Source organism: Hypanus sabinus, chromosome 15 (assembly GCF_030144855.1).
Source record: "Hypanus sabinus isolate sHypSab1 chromosome 15, sHypSab1.hap1, whole genome shotgun sequence".
Classification (NCBI taxonomy): domain Eukaryota; kingdom Metazoa; phylum Chordata; class Chondrichthyes; order Myliobatiformes; family Dasyatidae; genus Hypanus; species Hypanus sabinus.
This window is the reverse complement of record NC_082720.1, coordinates 6,758,237-6,779,500: the sequence shown is the minus strand read 5'-3', so window position 1 is coordinate 6,779,500 and position 21,264 is coordinate 6,758,237. Positions and strand designations below refer to the sequence as shown.

The 21,264-nt window shown below is 45.0% G+C and overlaps 1 protein-coding gene across 1 annotated transcript in view; it reads right to left on the bottom strand.

The window, feature by feature from the left end:
* Positions 1-12,530: 12,530 nt before the first annotated feature.
* LOC132405288 (programmed cell death protein 4-like) overlaps positions 12,531-21,264 on the bottom strand; it is a 44,587-nt gene continuing 35,853 nt past the window's right edge. The window contains exons 10-11 of the mRNA XM_059989971.1: positions 17,761-17,900; positions 12,531-13,059 (exon numbers count right to left, since the gene is read on the bottom strand). Of these exons, the coding sequence (XP_059845954.1) occupies positions 12,999-13,059; positions 17,761-17,900 (201 nt within the window). The 3' untranslated portion in view covers positions 12,531-12,998. The remainder of the gene's footprint in view (positions 13,060-17,760; positions 17,901-21,264) is intronic.

Below are 21,264 nucleotides of genomic sequence, written 5' to 3'. Positions count from 1 at the left end.
ATCCTGCCTGACCCATAGATTCCTCCAGTGTTCTGCTTGATGCTAATTGATAAATAATGGCCATCTGTAGATCTTTCTCATATATTCCCCTTGAACCAGTGAGGGAATGTTTTGAGAAACTACAAGGAACCAGTCCACAGCAATGTTTTGAGTATTTAGTGAGTACCACTCTATAGCCTTGAAAGTAGATAACAGTGAAAATATGTTTGTCTGTCTGGGAAGCTATTTGAGCAGTGAGCTGAAGAATATAAAAAGAGGCATCTTGTTGGTGCAAATGGGAATCTTAGGTGTCTTGGGTTAAGAGCTGGAGATATAGCCAAGGACATTGGGAGAACAAAAGAGACTGCAAAAGCTGTAGCACTCTTAGTTCCTTTTGGCAGGACATTGTGTTGTGTAGTTTATTGATAAGTATTATTTTATACATAACTCAAGTAATTTCACATAACCTGTATACAGTGCCTCCTTTGTTTGTGGATAGCTCTGCTGAATCAGGAAAAAATGCAGAATGAATTTTAAAATATTTTTGTTAAAGGATTGAACCTGGGTCTCAGGTGCTATGAAACAGCAGCTACACTAATTGACCACTCTATTGCCCTGCAGACAACACAAAGGCAACAAAAACATAACAACACATTTGTGCTGCTTTAACTCTGATGAAGCCACTGCAAGGGTGCACACCCAGGCAGTAACTGAAATGCTCCTGTGCATATAGCCTGTTGCTGCACCACTGGAATTTTATATAATGTTAATATTAAAGTACCATGCAGGTTTCAGGATAAATAAAATTTTCCTGCTCAGAGCAACTCTATTGAAGTTTTATAATGTGCAAGTCTGGAAGTACCAGCTGTTGATTAAATAAACCTTAATTGTGAATGCTTCTAGTTCTTGAAAGTCATTAGATGGCATCTTTGCAAGACAAATTATGACTATAGTAGAATCATAGAGAAGTACAGCACAAAGACAGGCCCTTTGGCTCATCAAGTTTATGCAAAAACCATTTAAAATGCCTACTCCCAACAATCTGCACTGGGACCATAGCCCTACCATCAATGTATCTATCCAAACTTCTCTTCAACGTTGAAATCAAGCTCACGTGCAACACTTGTGCTGGCAGCTCTTTCCACACTCTCTCCCTCGGTGTGAAAATCTTTTCCCTCATGTTTCCCTTAAACTTCTCACCTTTCACCCTTAACCTATGACCTCTAGTTGTCATCTTACCCAAACTCAGTTCTTAATAAAAATTGGCTTTTAAAAACAGTTATAATCAAAGTCTCAGTTTGGGTTCTGCAGGCAGTTATGCGTGGAAGATCTTTTTGTCTTTCAAACTTCCAGCTTGAGTTACATATTTTAGGTATACCAAGGAGGAATCAAATTTAACTCTTTCTGCTCTCTTGCTGTGTGGAGTTTGTCCTTCTTGTTCTTCAATTCATCCTGTCAGCATGTGGGTTTCTTTTGAGTGCTCAGGTTTCCCTCACTTTCTAAACTCAGTCAGGTTGATGAGTTAATCGGCCATTGTAAGTGGCTCCTGAGGGTAGCACAAAACAGGACTCAGCAAGGAGATCTTAATATGGATTAGTGTAAATGTATGGTTAATGGTCAACACTGACTCAGTGACCAAATAGCCCCTTTCTGTGCTGCATTACCCAGTATGTCACTAACCAAAATCTGATGCCAAAGCAACCAGGAGACATTGGACAGATGACCAAGAACTTGAGTAGGTTTTGGGGAGAGTCCCAAGTCAGCAGAGTAAGATATGCGTGCTACCAATACTTCCTCTTGAATAAACAGACCCTCAGTTAATTACTCAGTTTAAGTTCATGACTAGATATCAATTTGGAATAGAACACTGAACCTCTGACGTTGAAAACTTCTATCTGGTCCTACAGGCTTTCTACATCTATGAAACAATTCTTGTTGATCTGATCAAGAGGGTCAATGGTAAATAACTAAGCAGGAATGATACTCATCTTGAGTGCCGGTCTGTGCAGATTTTGCACACTCTGTCATCTCTTGGTGTTCCTCTGGTTGCTCCATTTTCTCCCACATCCCAAAAATATGAAGATTGCTCAATTAATTGGCTGCTAGAAATCACTCCTTGGTGTAAGTAGGTGTCCAATAAGAATTGAAGGGAAATTGGAAAGCTTATGAGAAAGGCAATAGGTTGTGGGGGTCCAGACCCCCACAACAATAAGAAGGGAGGTGGAAATAATGGGGTTGTTTTTTTGGAAATGGTATGGACCCAATGGGTTGGATGATCTCCAAGAGTTTTTCTGTTAAAGAGTCAGCACAGACATGAAGGGCCAAACAGCCTCCTTCTGTGCTGTGGTTTTTCTATGACTAAGGTATCAAAAGAGTGGCAAATTCTCTTCAATACACACAAAATGTTGGAGGAACTCAGCAGGCCAGGCAGCATCTATGGAAAAGAGTACAGCCAATGTTTTGGGCTGAGACTCTTCAACAAGGCTGGAGAAAAAAATGCTGAGGAGTAGATTTAAAAGATAGGGGAAGGGGAGAGAGAAACACTAGGGGATAGGTGAAACCAGGAGGGGAAGGGATGAAATAAAGAGTTGGGAAGTTGATTGGTGAGACAGAGAGTCATGGAAAAAAGAAAGAGGTGGGTGGGGTGAGAAGGAGCACCAGAGGGAGACAATGGGTCGGTAAGGAGATTAGGTGAGAGAGGGAAAAGGGGATGGGTAATGGTGAAGGAAGGGGGTGGGGGGAATTACCGGATGTTTGAGAAATCGATGTTCAAGCCATCAGATTGGAGGCTACCCAAACCTGACTGAGTTTGGAAAGGTGTTGTTCCTCCAACCTAAGTGTGCCCTCATCACAACAGTGAAGGAGAGCATGGATAGACATATCAGAATGGGAATGGGAAGTAGAATTAAAATGAGATCCCACTTGTTCTGGTGTTTAGCAAAGCTGTCTCCCGGTCTATGTCGGTTTTCACCGATATACAGGAGGCCACACCGGGAGCACAGGACACAGCAAATGACTCCAACAGACTCACATGTGAATTGTCGCCTCATCTGGAAAGACTGTTTGGGGCCCTGAATAGTAGTGAGGGTGGAGGTGTAGGGGCAGATGTAACACTTGTTCCACTTGCAAGGGTGAGTGCCAGGAGAGAGATCAGTGGGGAGTGATGAATGGACCAGAGAATCACGTAGGGAGCGATCCCTGTGGAAAGCAGAAAGTGGGGAGGAAGGGAAGATGTGCTTGGTGGTGGGATCCCGTTGGAGGTGGCAGAAGTTCTGGGGAATTATGTGCTGGACAGAGAAGCTGGTGGGGTGGTGGGTGAGTACAATAGGAACCCTATCCCTGCTAGGGTGGTGGGAGGATGGGGTGAGGGCAGATGTACGTGAAATGGAAGAGATGCAGTTGAGGGCAGTGTTGAGGGAAGCCCCTTTCTTTGAAAAATGAGGACATCTCCTTTGTTCTAGAATGAAAAGATTCATCTAGAGTCTCCAAAGTGGAGATGGAGGAATTGAGAGAATTTACAAGTTGCAGGGTGGGGTGAAGTGTCATCCAGGTAGACATGAGAATCTGTGGGTTTGTTATAGAAATTAAGCTGTCTTCGGAGATAGAGACAGTGACATTGAGAAAGGGACGGGAGGTGTCAGAATTGGACTAGGTGAGTTTAAGGACAGGGTGGAAGTCAGAGGCAAAGTTACTGAAACCGACGAGTTCAGCACAGGTGCAGGAAGCAGCAACAACACAGTTGTTGATGAAGCATAGGAAAAGTGAGGGATGGTCACCAGTGTAGGCTTGGAACATAGACAGTTCCAGATAGCCAACAAACAGGCAGGCAGAGCCTGGACCCATGCAAGTGCCTGTGGCTACCCCTTTTGTTTCAAGTAAGTGGGAAGATCCAAAGGAGAAATTATTTAGAGTGAGGACAAGTTCCACTATAGCACCCCCCATTATCTGCAAGTTTGATAGTGAAGTTAGGATTAATGCGGAGGGGGAGAGCTGAGCGTTTGGAAGGAGTGAGGTTGGAATAGGAGAGGGGAGTGTAGAAGTCATGGTTGATATCCCATCAACAGTTGGTAACGAAAAAGTCCAGAGCAGGCAGACCAGGGTGTCCAGGAAGAGGAATAGGGTTGAAGGCGAGAGAAGGGGTTATTGGTGTGCAATGGGGAGTCCTTGCCAAAGAAATAGGCTCAGAGACAGAGGCGGCAGAAGGAGAGTTCAGTATCATGGTGGGCGCGAAACTCACTGAGGTCTGGGCACAGTGGGACAAAGGTGAAGCCCTTACTGAGGACAGAGCATTCTGTCTCAGAGGGGGAAGGTAAGAGGGAGTGGTGAAAACCCGGCAAGGATGAGAAGTGGAATCGGAGGGGAAAAGGTGATTGGTGGTGTCTGAGGTGAAGAGAGGTTTGGGGTGTTCAGGGATGGTGGGGTGAGAGGAAGATGGAGTCTCTGAGGGCCCAAGAGCTGGTGGTGGAACCTGAGAGTGAGGGGATTGTGGAGTGGTGGCGGGGGAAGGGGAGATGGAGGTTCTGGCTGCAGCATGTAAAGACCCAGCCTGGAGATCAAGGCCGGTGATGGAGATTGCATAATTGGCACTTCTTGAAGTATCCGAGGTCATTGGAATCTGTGTAACACCCTGGGAAAGGTTTCACTACTAATGTAATGGTCTTTCAGTAGAAGCAGTGTTTGGGTTATGGTTAGTGATAATGGGTGCTTTGGAATGAGAGCCGTCCAATGACGGGAGTGTGTTTTCATGTTGTGTGCCTGACACCGGTGGGAGCTGAGTCTTTTGTTTGGCAGGAGATGAAGGGAGAAGACATTGGAGAGGCAAGGTCATAGGACTCGAGGACCATGATTTGACGAAGGCCAGGGAGATCGAAGGAGGATTGGCGAAGGGGAAACCGTGAGCTCCAACCTGTGCAGGTTAAACTGTTTCATTAAAATGGGCCCTTCTCTTTTTTCTTGCTTTATTGTTACTAACCGTTTAGTCAAATTAAGAATTATAAAGCTAAATGGTTTAATTATATATAGTGTACTGTCTGTTATTTCGTGGTACTTATTCGTAAAAGGGTAACAAATCACACAGCATCCACACAAACAGGTTTTCAGGGTGGGCTTGCACCTCAGTCTCATATGCTCAGCAGGGCTGGAGATTGTCTTCCCTAGACTTATGCAGCCGATGGAACCAGAGTGTTTCAATTGTGGGGGCTCATCTGAGATTGATTTCATTAGATGCTGTGTGATTGCCCCAAGCACTGACCCATTGGGTTGTATGTTTAAGTCTCTGCTAAACTATTGTCTAGTAAAGAGATTATGATATGTGGTTATAGACCTCTGCCCCCCAGGGTTGAGCAGTGGTGATTACCGGTAACGAATGCATGTGTGTTGAGTGGGGTAGATATTCATATCCCTGATGAATTGTTTACTTGTATTTTAATACTGTTAAAGCTGTAGGAAGTTATAATTGTGGGACAGAGATTTGATAAAATGGCGAGCAAAGACTTTGTTTTACTCCAGACTAGCACTGATGTAACGGCAGTGGAACTGCCTGGTACTATTGGGGCCGCAGGAGAGGGGGGCCATGGACTGTCCATACTTTCAGAGAGGGGGAGAGTATAGGGGAGTGGGCCGAATCGCAAGTGGAAAGACAGGGTGCTCTCATTTCTGCGGAGTGAGGGGAAGGAGTGGTCTAATTTGGAATGTCTAATAAGTGTCTCGGTGAGGAGTGAAAATTCCATGTTGGTAGCGGCCCTTACCTCCCTGGTGAATAAATGGAAAAATGCCCAAGTTCAAAGTCCCAGCTATGGTAGGTTCCGCCTGTTCTCAGGAATGAAGCCCACCCCTAAAGGGGAAGAGGAGTATGAGACTTGGGCAGTGCAGACCTCTCAGTTGTTAGATGGGTGACAGTGCTCTGATGATGTAAAAGAAAGCAATTGGTTGAAAGTTTGAGATGCCAGGCTGCTGACGTAGTGAGAGCAGTAAAGGCACAGAACCCTCTTGCCACTTCTGCGGCCTACATGCAAGCACTAGAAAAGGGGTTTGGTGCGATGGGAGGCCCAATGGTGCTCATGATGGGGTCTTAGAACATCTGTCAGGAGGAGGGGCAGAAGCTTTCTGCTTACATTTTTAGGCTGGAGAGGCAGCTAAATTGCTTGCAGCGTGGAGGGGCCATTCAGACAGCTGAAGTGGATCAGTTAAAATAGACCAAATAGTGAAAGGCTCCCAGTCCCAGAACCTGATCACTTGGGGTCTCCATCTTGTAAGATGCACTCCCTGCCTCGTTTGTTGAGCTGATCAGAGAAGTAAAAGAGGAGGAGAATACATCAGAGGTGCGGGATGCCTCCGTCACCAGGGTACAGTCCCCTGCGGTGAAGTGACCATGGATAGCACACCCCAGGGAGTGACAGAGGTGATCGTGGTAGAGATGAGAACTGAGATGTCTCAATTTTATCAGCAGGTGTGACCCCCCCCCCCCCCCCCCCGTATGATGGAGCTGATAGAGAGGCAGATCCTCTAAGGGGACAATGTATGCAGAGGCCTGCTAGCAGCTGGGGTCCTGCAAGAAGGGGAGTGGTTGGTATTGTCTGTTAAAACTGTGGTGAAGAGGGACACTTCAGGTGGGAGTGTGAAAGATGGGAAACCCTTCGGAGAGTGAGCCCCTGGGTACCTAAGCAGAGAGAGAAGCTGGGAAAACTTAAAAGAGACTAATAAGGGACTGCCTGGCATCTCGGGGGGAACACGTTCCCAGCAATATATCAAGGAACACCCTAAAGCAAAAAACCCTATTCCTGAAGGTTTAGTGGGGCCAGTATATCGCTATTTACGCTAAAGCCATACTTGACACAGGGTCGCAGGTCATTTTGCTACACCGTTCATTTTACAACCAGTATTTGACACATATACCATTGATGCCACTCAGTGCACTAGAGATCTGGGGTCTTAGTGAGGGTGATTATCTGTACGATGGTTATTTGTCAGTGAAGCTGGAGATTTTGGAGGCAGATGTGAAAATGGCTCAGGTCCTTGATACATTAATGCTAGTTTGTCCACACCCCGTTGAGAGGGGCAGAGTTTCAATTCTTGTGGGGACAAATACTCCCATTGTGAGGAGACTAATGGAAGTGTGCAAGGAAACCCCAAATTTCCCGGAATACCTGAGTTTGAGGCCCTCTTGGTGGATGCTCCAGAAGACCACAACAAGGAGTTGGGCCAGCCTGCTGGGGAACTGGTGAGGCCCAAACTGCAGAAGCCCTCGGATGTATAGGCGAACGGGATAGCAGTGATTGTCAGGAACACTATGAAAAGAGAAGCCCCGGCACATCTCTTCCCAGTGATGGTAGTGTTTAGTGTCTCTGTGAGACAAGCTGGAGAGAAACTCTCTCCAAAAAGGAGAAAGTTGACTGCTGAGTCATTTGACTTTGGGGACTCCCCAGTACCTGCAGGTTGGAAAAGGAGGTTGATAGAAAAGATGTTGAAACTGGAAGGTGTTTTTTCTACTGACGAGTTTGATGTGGGTTGTTCCAAGAGCACTCATCACATGATCTGGGTGACAGAGGACACCCGGTTCAGAGAAGGGTCACGGTGACTGGCCCCTGCAAAGGTGGAAGATGTTCAGCAGCACTTGTGTAAGTTGAAGGAAGCTGGGATCATCACTAAGTCCAGAAGCCCCTATGTGTCCCCAGTAGTAGTGGCCAGGAAGAAGAATGGGAAGGTATGGATGTATGTGGACTATAGGACTCTGAATAGGCGTACCGTCCCCTATGAGTATACAGTCCTGAGGATTGAAGATGCGCTGACCTGCCTGAGTGGTGTGAAGTGGTTCAGTGTGCTGGACTTGAGGAGTGGATATTATCAGATCCCCATGAGTTAGGCTGACAAAGAGAAGATGGAATTTATATGTCCACTGGGATTCTTCGAGTTCAAAAGGATGCCCCAGGGCCTATCGGGAGTCCCTGCGATCTTTCAACGTGTCATAGAGAAAACAGTGGGGGATATGAACTTGAGGTATTGGTGTATCTGGATGACCTCATGGTATTTGGGTCCACCTGGGAGGAACATGAAGCGAGGCTGCAGAGGGTACTGGGTCACCTGAAAAGTTTCCCTTAAGTGCCAGTTCTGCAAGACATCTGTCAGCTATGTTGGGCACATAGTCTCATAAATGGAGTAGCTACAGATCCAGCTAAGATAGAGGCGGTGACCACATGGACAAGGCCCCAGACTGTGAGTGCTTTGCACTTATTTCTTGGGTACTAGCGGAGGTTCGTGAAGGGCAACGTGAAAGTGAGTCACCTGTTGAACCAGCTTCTGTGTGGTTATCCTACCTTGGGGAAGAAAGGGAGGATGACAAAAGGAGGGAAAGGTAAAGAGTATCTTAGCCCTTCAGAGCCTTTTGGACCGAGGTGGGAAATGTGAAGATGCCTTTCAGTTGCTGAAGGAGCTGCTGACCCAGGTGCCTGTGCTGGCTTTTGCAGACCCTCGATTGCTGTATGTACTGCACACGGATACCAGCTGAGGGGGCTTAGGGAGTGTCCTGTATCAGGATCAGGGTACCGAGTTGAGACCTGTTGTGTTTGTCAACTGGAGTCTGTCGCCCTCTGAGAAAACTATCCCATGCACAATTTGGAGTTTCTGGCATTGAAATGGGCTGTGGTGGATAAGTTGAGTGACTACCTCTGTGGTGCCAAGTTTGAAGTGAGGACAGACAACAACTTGCTAACTTATATTGTGACCTTGGCGAAACACAGGCCGTTGGCAGCAATGTCTGCCTATGATTTGAACCTGAAGTACCAGCCAGGAAGCAGGAACATTGATGCTGATACTTTGTCCTGATGTGCTCATGAAGGGCTGGACAGGGACAAAGAGTGGGAGAATTTTCCTACCCTGGGAGTGAAAGCCATGTGCCAGTTTTCCATCATGGTGAAGGCAGAGGGAAGGCAAGGGCAGGTTCGAGCAGTAGATCAATTGGGAGCTTCTGATGAAACCATTCCACAAGTTTACTGTAACCTGACTGCCCTGAAGAGAAACGAGTTACCAGAATTGAGTTCTGGGGAAGTGGCAGATGCTCAGAGAGATTGCCCGGGCATCAGTACCATTTGGTCAGCGGTCAATAAGGGAGACATGGCTCAGGCAGAGAAGATGAAACATGCTGCAGTGTCTCCATTACTGAGAGAATGGCCCTGGTTGGAGTTGAGGAACCAGATTCTATATTGGATCACATCATCTCCGGACTGACCTCGGTGTTCTCAGCTGCTTCTGCCTAGAAGTATCAGAGGATTGTGTTGAAGTCAGTTCATGATGATTCTGGCCATTTGGGGGTTGAAAAGACCAATGGATTGCTCAGAGACTGGTTTTACTGGCCCCAGATGAAACCGGAGGTCGAAGAATACTGCAAATTGTGCATTCGATGCATATAGACGAAGACACTGCCTACATTGTCCCACTTGCAGAGTGCGGGACCCTTTGACCTGGCATGTGTGGATTTCCTGTCAATAAACCCAGATGCCAGCTACATGGTGAATGTCTTAGTCGTCACAGATCACACCACCAGATATGTGCAAGTTTTCCCTACCAAGGATCAGAGGGCATCCAAGTGGCCAAAGTGTTATGGGAGAAGTATTTCATTTATAATGGCCTCCCCAGTTGGATACATAGTGCTCAGGGAAGGGATTTTGAGAGTAGGTTCATACATGAGTTGCTAAGCATGCTTGGAGTTGAGAGTTGAGGACTACGCCCTATAGTCTGCAGGGTGATCCCCAGCCCGAGAAGTTTAATCAGACCTTGCTAGACATGCTCGGAACCTTGGAGATCAGCAAGAGCAGATGGAGTCAACATATTGGACATCTGGTCCACTGCTACAACTGTACATGAAATAAAGCTACCAGGTACTCACCATATTATCTGATGTTTGGGTGTGAGGCAAAATTGCCCATTGATCTTTGTTTTGAGACTGGCGACAAAGACCTACCACCAAAGATTTATCAGAAGTATGTGTCCGATATCAGAATGGAGCTGATTAACGGCTTATGAATTAGCTGAGGTCACGGCTGCCAAGCAGAAACATGGAAATAAGATGCGGTATGATCAAAAGGTTAGTTCTTCCAACTCATTCTGGAAGACCAAGTCCTCATAAGGAATTTGGGGCTACCTCGGAAGCACATGTTGGCTGACTGCTGGGCAGCTACGCCCTATGTAATGGAGAGTCAGATGCCAAACGTACCTGTTTTCCAGGTGAAACCAGAGGATGGGAATGGGCCTGTCAGGATTCTTCATCCGAACCACCTTCTGCCTCTGGGACAAGAGGTGCGGGTTGTCCTGGAGCCTACACCTAGTAAGAGGACTCTTGGCAATGCCTAGTGACTGAAGGACCAACAGCAGGAGAGATTAGACCAACCCCCTTCCCTGAATAGACATGGACTCGGAGGATGAGGAAATGGAGGTGTGGTATATGCTGCCTTTCGCCAACTCCCCACTGATTGAGAGATTCCCAACCTTTTTCACGCTGAGTCAGGTGAAATCAGGGTGGACAGACTGGGTTTCAGTGGGACCACAATAGGGATGAAGCGGGGCTCAGCCAAGTGGCAGAGGGGTCTGAGTTGCAGGAGGGCATAAGTAGTAGACCGGGGGAGGTCTTGCCATGTAGACCGTAAGTATCCCAAGGTGTGTCTGAACCTGAAGTAGTTGATGGGGTAAGGAGGTCACAAAGACTCCCAGGAAGGCAGGCCTATGTAGCACTAGAACAGAGTGTGGCACCTATCCCCTTAGTGAGCCATGTCACTGCCATTTACACCTGGGTTGGACTTTGTGCATTGTATGAAGGAATGGCAAATAACCTCAATGTCATGAGGACCTGACTAATTTTGGTGGGGGGGTGGGGGGAAGAGTCTAACACCCTGGGAAAGGTTTCACAGCTAATGTAAAGGTCTTTCTGTAGAAGCAGTGTTTGAGTTATGGTTAGAGATAATGGGTGCTTATAATGTGAGCTGTCCAGTGAAGGGAGTGTGCTTTTGTGTTATGTTATGTGCCTGACACCGGTGTGAGCTGGGACTTTTGTTTGGCGTGGGATGAAGGAAGGCGACCACCGGAGAGAAGGGGTCATAGAACTTGACCTGGAGCAGGGCCACGATTCGATGAAGAGGATTGGCAAAGGGGAAGCCAACTTGTGTACATTAGACTGTTCCATTAAAATGGTCCCTTTTCTTCTTTTTGCTTTTTCTTTACTAACCCTCTAGTCAAATTAAGAATTATAAAACTACATCGTTTAATTGTATGCAGTGTACTGTCTGTTATTTCGTGGTACTTACTTGCAACGATAACAAATCACACAGCATCTACATAAATAGGGGTTTCAGGGTTGGCTTGCTTCTCAATGTTTAGCAGGACCGGAAACTGTCTTCCCTAGACTTATGCAGTCAATGGAACCAGAGTGTTTCACTGCATTGATAGCGGTGGAACCCGGGTTTTGAGTCTGCTGTGGTTTGTTAGAACTGTTGAGGTCAGCAGTAGGGATCGTGGTCTGGTGACGTCCAGGCAATTGAAAGCGTGGATGCAGCAGAGGGTGAAACAGCGTACAGGGAGCAGAGGGAGAATCACAGAGTTGTGGATGTGACTGGGATTGGGACACTAGGTACCTCCTCATGGCAGAAAATGTGGCGCATAGAACGCGGTGAGAGAGGCAGTGGAAGAAACAGTCAATTGAATGAGAGTACCTGGGGTCTTGTGAGGGGCCAAATTGAGCAACTTGAGAATGAATCTAGAAACCTGTGGTATAAGCTGGCAGTGAAGCTATGTTCCCAGAGAGGGTACATGGCTGTAGTAGCAGGTCTAGTTGAGTACATGGTCAAAGAGTCAGGGAGCAGCGGGGATCACAGCGAGGAAGCATTAGGAGAGTCCACTGATCTCGTGTCGAAGGGAAGATTTAAACTTTCTCTTGTTGGCAAATTCTCTTGGTATCTTTTAAATTAGACCAGCCTTTTCATACATTGTGTAAAATTAGAAAGACAAGGCCCAGCTGTTAGTTTTCGCTTCTATGCACAATCTCCATCAGGCAATTTAATTGATTTGCCAAGAGTAATTTGCTGTGTTAGCAACTGGAAAACTCCTTTCTGTGTGGCTGCTGAATCTGGTAGGTGTCAACAACAGTTTATTCATCCACCCCTTGTTTGCTTTGAAATCTGAAGCCGTGATCTGCAAGAAATTCTTAACTGTTCTCTCCGAATATTTGTAACTTGATTCCAGTTTACACAGAGTCAGTTTATTGGATGTAATTCAAAAAACTGCAGATACTGAAAATTGGAAATAAAAACAGAAAATTCAAAAAGCATTCAGAAAGTCAGAACTAGCACAGAGAGAAACAAGTTTGTTTCAATTTACAGTCAAGGTTGAGGAGAGGAAGGTGGGACAAAGGGAATATCTATGAACACAGGGAGAATAAAGTTTGATTAATTTAAGTGGGTACTTGATGGTACAGCCAGAAGCTCTGGTTCTCTGCCACCTCCATAAATCCTCAAGGCCTATCCAAGCTTCTTGCAACAGAACACCAAGAAAACCACAGACCACCATGATCAAGCATAGGGTTTTATTTTCAAGAAGGCATTTGGATTATAAATGTTACAGACTGGATTTAAACATTTGACTATTCTTGACTGCAGTGTGAGAAACACCCAGAGTAAACACCACCAAGAAATACATTCAAAGATCTGGTTCAACAGGAAGCATTTCAAAATTTCTCAATCCATTTGGGTCTCCAGCTGACCCTTCCAAAGATCTGAGCCAAAAGCAAATTGTGGCTTTTGCAATGAGAAGGTGCAAAAATGAGAAGGTGCTTCTCACTGCAATGAGAAGCAAATTCAAAAGCACAAATACAGTTAAGGTTAGGCATTTGCAAAATTACAACAGGCAGGAAGACCAATTAACAGAACCCTACAGGTTGCTTCCCCACCTGATGAACCCTGAGACCCCTTTATCTGCAGAACCAAACACAACCCTTGCTGAGACTCCCTCCAGCATGTCCCATCTGTCGTCCAGGCTTGTTACTGGGCTGTGGCAGTAATGCAGTCTCTGGTGTATTCATCTGCAGAGTGCCTGATGTTACTAAAAAAGGAGAGTAAATAACCACATGAATCAGATCGAAGAACACTGATACCTCAGAAATGATGAAGTGCAACAACACCTTGCACTTAAGTGGCACATTCAGCAGAGTGGAAACGTTTCCCCAGTACTGCATAGGAAGGTAACATAACTCCTCTGCCTACAGTAGATATGCCATCAGCTACAGTGCTAAAAATAACAAGGCACTTTCTCTCAGCATTTATTTAACAGCCACATAAGAGATTTAAAATAGAAGCTACTATAGCTCCTAGGACTGGGATCCTGCAGGTTTGGACAGTTTTATAGCATGAAGGGGGCAATCACAGCCTGTCCCTACTACTCTGTTAAACCGTCTATGAATACTACTCACAATCATGCTCCACATTGCCAACCCTTTTGCGGGTACAAATATCCCTCTAAGTGGTGAATATTGTGGCCCCTGGTTTGCGTCTCTTTAGGTCCTTAAAGTGGAAACTGCCTCCTGAATCCTTGAATGCCATCACCACATTAAAGATGTCTACAGTCACCCTTCCATTTTCTTCTGCAGGAAGAAATCTGCTCAGTCTGAACCAATCTGTTTCTGTACTTGGGGCTGAACACTTGTGCGCTGATGTTCAGTCCTCAGTGGAGGTGTAATGGGGGATGGGGGCACTATTAGACAGACTAGACAAACAGGCAAGAGAATAACACTAGCAGTACCTCTGCTGTGGTAGCTCCGACCCTCCTGTGTTTCTGTCAACTCTAGACTCAGCTGTTCTAGTAAGGAGATAGGCAACAGTCCGATCTGACCTTTGCTCCTGTGCTGTCAGGTTAGTAACTATTTTCCCAATCTACCAACGGATCAATTTCAAACCAAAATGAAAAAAGCTGTCAATACTGGAGCTCTCAGAGCGCAAGTGCTGGAAATATTGTAGCTGCACGTAACTTGCTTTCTCTCTCTGTATCATAACTTGCTAATTTTGTTGCAAGTCATTGAAACATGAAAAGGCTCAGCTCATTTGTATAAAACCTCAGTTAAGCCTATTACTGGTTGGAATCCAAGACAAGGAAGTAATCACCCTGTAACTGCCCATGTTATCAACCTATCACTAATATCCCATTTGTCCCAACACTCCCCCCCCATCCCATCAGTAACTATGTTTTTCTTTTTTCCCAGTTCTGACAGTGTTTCCAGCATTTTCTGATTTTCGCCTTGTCTTGAAATTTTTCATGGGATTCCTCTGAACCTCTCCCTCCCCATCTCTATCACTTTATCCATCCCCACACTCCTGATCTCTGAACACCACTAATTTTGTTCTTCTGAGGTTCCCAATTGTTATTACCTTAGCAGATTCAATCACGTGTAAACAACAGTTCTTAAATCAGTCCCTAAATCTTCCTGCCCATCTGCTGACCTTCTAGCCCAACATGCTGAGCCAGCCTGGCTCCTGTCCTCACATGCAGTGCCACTATATTTCATTTATCCTTCATGCAAGCCACCATATAAAGGCAAGTTGCTCCTAATGCATTCACTAAAGCATGGAGCAGTCAGCAGATGGTTTAACCTGCCCAGAAACAAGGGCAATACCTCACACCTCAGATACTGTACATTGCTCATGGTTAAAACCACCTTTCCATTCACCATTGTGACTGATGCAGACTTGAGCATCTCCTCTCCATCCCAAACTCCCTTCTATCACAAGGACACTCATCCTTGGACATGGAGAACAAAAATTTCTAAATATGGTCTACAATGTTCCATACAACTAGGGCAAGGCATTTTTAATCCTGTACATTGCACTGTAGGGCAGCACACCATTTGTTTGCTGGACCTACATGTTAATCAACAGTGATTCCGTTATAGGGCCACCAGACTCCTTCTGACCATCAACACCATTCAATCTTCCACCAGGTTGAAAAAAATCTCTTTCTCACTTTTCTGTTTTTGTCCACAATTTCTGTTTGTCATGTTCCTGCCCGTTAGCTTAACCTATCTACATCTCCCTGGCTGCCCTTGCTGCTACCCTGCTTTGTATCACTAGCAAACTTGGATAAACTACATTTAGTCCCTTCACCCAAACCAGTGGTACAAACGTTCAGTACTGTTGTCAGCACTGATGCCGACATCACCCCCAGCCCAAAAATGACCATTTATTGTCAATATTATCTGTGGTCCATTCACCAATCCATGATACAATTGTGCTTAATAATCTCATGCGGCCCCTTATCAAAGGCTTTCTGAAAGTTCAAATATGCCTCATTTATTCCATTAATGAGGATCTTTGCCAGTTCAATGCATTTACATTCCCTGCTAGCCTTTACATCCATGTTTCATTGCTGCTCTGCTGACCTCGCCTTTTTCCAATCTTCAGCTTAAATGCACTTTTTGACAACTAAACCATTTTATTTTTATGTTTCTTGATAGCAGTGGCCATTTTTGCTGTTGGGCTTTTCATTCTGTCTGGAAAAGAATCATGTCACTCACACCGCATCAGCAAGCTGGCTTTATCCACATCCATTTTCAGAATGAACAAAATTTCTTTTGGTCCCAATGTAAAACTTCACTATATTATGAACTAGTCCCCAAAGGCCCTTAACCAAATCATGAATTAACTTTTTTTTGGTAGCACAACACGAAAACCAAAATAACCTGCTGCCTTGTTGGTTCTTCAGTATCCAGGAAACCAACTTCATGCATTCCTCTTCTCAGCATTATACTTGGTTTTCCCAGACCCTATATAGATCAAAGCTCTACTGGGGCTATAGTATCATTTTCGATACACACAATACTTCCCAATTTATAGACAATAGACAATAGGTGCAGAAGTAGACCATTCGGCCCCTCGAGTCTGCACCGCCATTCTGAGATCATGGCTGATCATTCACTATCAATACCCAGTCCCTGCCTTGTCCCCATATCCCTTGATTCCCCTATCCATCAGATATCTATCCAGCTCCTTCTTGAAAGCATCCAGAGAATTGGCCTCCACCGTCTTCCGAGGCAGTGCATTCCACACCTGCACAACTCTCTGGGAGAAGAAGCTCTTCCTCAACTCTGTTTTAAATAACTGACCTCTTATTCTCAATCCATGCCCTCTGGTACTGGACTCTCCCAACATCTGGAACATATTTCCTGCCTCAATCCTATCAAATCCTTTAATTATCTTAAACGTTTCAATCAGATCCCCTCTCAATCTCCTCAATTCCAGCGTGTACAAGCCCAATCTCTCCAATCTCTCTGCGTAAGACAGCCCTGCCATCCCAGGAATCAACCTAGTGAATCTACGCTGCACTTCCTCAATTGCCAGAATGTCCTTCCTTAAACCTGGAGACCAAAACTGTACACAATATTCCAGGTGTGGTCTCACCAGGGCCCTGTACAAATGCAAAAGTACATCCTTGCTCTTGTATTCAATTCCCCTTGTAACAAAGGCCAACATTCCATTTGCCCTCTTCACTGCCTGTTGCACTTGCTCATTCACCTTCATTGACTGGTGAACTAGGACTCCTAGGTCTCTTTGCATTTCTCCCTTACCTAACTCAACACCGTTCAGACAATACTCTGCCCTCTTGTTCCAGCTTCCAAAGTGGATAACTTCACATTTATTCACATTGAATGACATCTGCCAAGTATCTGCCCACTCACTCAGCCTATCCAAGTCTCCCTGTATTCTCCTAACGTCCTCTTCGCATGTCACACAGCCACCTAGTTTAGTATCGTCAGCAAACTTGCTGATATAGTTTTCAATGCCCTCATCTAAATCATTGACATATTCCGCCCTGAATTGTTGATGGATAATGCTCTCTGCTCTTTGCTATTTCTCAGCTCCAGCCGCATTGGTTCTACTTGACTTTATAGTCACAGACAGATACAAAATTCAAAGGTCAAATTAAAAGAAACAGGTCACTTAGCTCACCATCTGCACCAATTTTTCCCTTCTTCTCACTGTTGCTCAACCCATTGAGTTCCTCCAGCAGATTGATTGTTGCTCCAGATTTCAGTGTCTACAGTCTCTTATGTTTCCCATGTGTTTTAGATTCTCTCCACATTCCCATCAACTCTCCTCAGATTCTACCACTCACCCACACACAGCTAAATAACCTACTAACCAGCATGTTTCTGGGATGTAGAAAAGGGGAACACATTTTGCAACCATGCAATCAAAGCAATGGGCAAAATCCACACAGTCAGCACCAGGATCAGGACTGAAATGAGGTCCCTGGAGCTGCATGGAATAGCTCTCCTAGCTGAACCACTGTGCTGCCCAAATTTCAGAACAGGCACCTAATCCATTATCCCACTCTTTCATTGTGGAATTTTCCACATTGCCTGTCTGTCCTAAAAGTATACGGGAATATTTATTACATGTTAAATTATGCAACAGCAACTCCATAATGACCATTAGATTATTCTTATTTATTTCTATTTTTGGTGTTAATTCATCCACTTAAAGTTGCAATGTGTAATCAGATAAAATCTTGAACTAGTTAGCATTTCTCCTTGCTCAGGCTATGTACTAATGATAATCCATTCCAGACAAACTCATTACCCAATTCACTTCCTTCAAATTATTGTATTATCCTTTCTCAAATTTTTTAAACTTCAGTTGAACCTACACCCCTGCACCCAATCACCAACAATTTAGCTTAAGGCCTGATTATTTCATTCCTGAGGTTCTAGCCTGATACAAGTAGAGTCACAGAACTTAAGTTTTGACACAGTACCATGAAGGACACTGCTCCTGGAGTGCTTTGGTGATGACACCTTGCTGATGGCAAAGGTTCACAAAGTCCTTCAGCGTTCTGTAGGAGTTTGGTACATCCAAGCTGATCTCAGGCATGGCTTCAAAGACCCGGTTGAAACCCTGCAGAAAAAGGTGGGGAGAGGGGTGGAAGTAAGGTGCCATGTTCAGCAAGAGATGAACGATACTGCACTTCTGTCAGCTTTGGTAAAACCTCCCAACATTGAGTCTGTTTTAGACAAGGTCCACCACACCCACCGACCTTCTCTCCATTGACTCTGCCTACTGCTTCGGGAAATCAGCTAACATAATCAAAGATCCCTCCCACTCTAATTGCTCTCTCCCCCAACCGCCCTCCCATAGGGCATTACATACAAAAGTTTGAGAGCATATACCACCAGGCTCAAAGATAGCTTCTATCCCATTGTTATTAGATTTTTAAACAGACCTCTCGTACTCTAAAAGATAAACCCTTCTAGCTTGTCATGGTCTTGTCTACCTGCACTATACTTTATCCTGTAACACTGTATTCTATACTTTGTCCTTTTTTAATAACCCCGAATACTTGTATATGGGATTGCACGTCAGGCTGGCAGGCAAACAACTGCTTCCCCCTGCATCTCTATGCATGACAATAATGAACTAATGCCAATTAATTTCTTGTTAAGTATAGTCACTATTGTAAAGAAGTGAGTGGAGCTGAGTGATGTGAGCGATGATGGTGCTAAACGGCGACTCCTTTGCTTGCATCTTTGGAATCAGCTCTGTTCTTTCTTTGATATATTTTTTTTCCCTTTTCAAGGTTCCTTTGAAGACCCTGGCCTGGAGTTACACTCTGATTTTGGTTCTTTGCCAAAATGGGACTCGCTCTCAGGGCCTCATGACCCGCCGTTTTTTGATATCCCAAGGACGCAGCCTGGAAGACTTGCACGCTTTCAGGGTGCCGGATGTTTGTGGATCTAGAGGTGGGCTGATTCAAGGCTGGTGTTGCTGCCTGATGGGTCACGGGAGAACACGGAAGATCGGAAGCAGTGAGCTTGTTGCTGGCAATGTGCGCAGAGACTCAAGCCATTCTGGGACCGACTCTCTAGGCACGGAGCTTGGAAAAAGCAACGCAACAGACTTTTAACACCATAAATCAGCAAGTTATTTGTTATGTCTCGTCTCGCTGTGAAATGGGGACACCTTTTTCCCTTATTTGGGAGAAAGAGAGCAGGTAGTATATCAAATTATTGGGTGAATGAGTAATCTTTGGAGTACTGCAAGTCTGTGTCTTATTGATGCTTTGTTGCACGCTTGAGTGCTTGGTGGGGCGGGCGATGCTTATTTGCTGCGGGGGGGGTCATTACCTTGCTGCTGCTTGTGCGTGGGAGGGGGTGCTGGGGGTCTTTGGGGTTTGACATTCATTCTTTGGGGCAGTCCTCTGTTTTCGTGGATGTTTGTGAAGAAAAAGAGTTTCAGGATGTATATTGTATACATTTCTCTGATATTAAATGTACCTATTGAACCTGTTGAAGTAGTTAAACCTGGCAACACTACAACCTCCCATGAACAGCATGGGATAATCGCCACAGGTTATCCGTTTTCATGCTGGCATGGGGATGTATGATTAATTGAGACCCTGGACCTCCCTTGCTCCTTCAAACAGTGACATGAACCTATGACATCAGTTGGTTAGATACACAGGGCCCAGTTTCACAGACTAATCCAACTCTTTCTCTGCAGCTTCAGGAACTGAATTCAGTCACCACTTAGACCATAAGACATAGCAGAATTAAGCCATCTGGCCCATCAAATCTGTTCCACCATTTCATTATGCCTGATCTTTCATCTCTCTCAACCCATTTGCCTGCCTTCTGCCCTTAGCCTTTGAAGCTCTTACAAGTCGAGAATTTATTAAACTCAGCTTTAAATAATTCCAATGACTTGGCTTCCACAGCCTTCAGGGCAATAAATTCCTCACAATCAAATCACCTTCTGGCTACAGAAATTCCTCTTCATCTCTGTTCTAAAGGCGCGTCCCTCTCATCTGAGGCGGCACTCTCTGGTCCTAGACTCCCCCACTATAAGAAACATTCTCTCCACGTCCACTCTATTTAGACCTTTCAATAATCAATAGGTTTCAATGAGATCCCCCGGGTACAGGCCTAGAGCTAATTGTTCCTCATATGTTAACCCTTCATTCCTAAGATCATTCTGGTGAACCTCCTTTGGACCCTCTCCAATGCCAGCGCATCCTTTCTTAGATAAGGGGCTCTAAACTGCCCCCAATACCCTGGGTATAAAGCCTAAGCATTACATCCTTGCTTTTATAATGTAGTCCTCTTGAAATGAAAGGTAACATTACATTTGTCTTTCTTACCACTGACTCATCCTGCAAATCAACCTTTAAGGAATCCTTTGCGAGGACTTCCAAGTCCCTTTGCGCCTCTGATTTCTGAATTTTCTTCCTGTTTAGAAAAATGTCTACATCATCTGTCAATTTATTGCCCATTCTTCTAATCTGTCCAAGTTCTTCGGCAAACTCCCTGCTTCCTCAACACACCTGCTCCTCCATCTACCTTTGAATCATCCACAAACCTGGTCGCAAAGCCATTAATTCATTGAAATATAATGTGAAAAATGTAGTCCAATACAGATCCATGTGGCCCAACTAGAAAAGGCCCCATTTATTCCCACTTTTCGCCTCTGTCAGGCAAATTTCTATCCGTGTTAGTACCTTTCCTATAATACCATGGGCCGTTATCTTGTTTAATAGTCTCAAGTGTAGCACCTCATCAAAGGCCTTCAAAAAATCCAAGTAAACAATGTCCATTGACTCGCCTTTGTCTACCCTGCCTGCTATTTTCGCGAAGAATTCCAACACATCTGTCAAGCAAGATTTCCTCTTAAGGAAACCATGCTGACTTTGGCTTATTTTATCATGTGCCCCCAAGTACCCTGAAACCTTATCCTTAATAATAGACTCCAACTTCTTCCCAACGATTGAAGTCAGGTCAACTGGCCTATAATTACTGTCTTTTCCCTCCCTTCCTTCTTAAAGAGTGGAGTGACATTTGTAATTTTCCAGTTCACCAAAACCATTCCAAAAAGCTAGTGATTCTTGAAAGATCATTACTAATACCTCCATAATCTCTTCACCCATGCCTTTTTTTCAGGGATTTGAACTCATTTCTCAGAACTAATTTTTACACTCATTAGGTGTACACATTTTATAAGAGGATCATTGGTTTCAGCAGAAGGGCAAATTGCTCGACTCTCAGAGACCCTGCTTTGCTCAGGAGATCACATTGGTGGCAGACAGCATCCAGGACTAGAAGGGGTTAATGAGGATTTCAACAGAGTCAGACTAATATTTCATGGAAAAAGATATTTTTGCCCAGCTCAACCACAGCAACCAAAATGCTTATCCAAGCTCATCCCATTAGCTCATGTTTGGCCAATATCCTGCTAATCATGTAGCTAGTCACTGGTTCAAGCCTCAGCT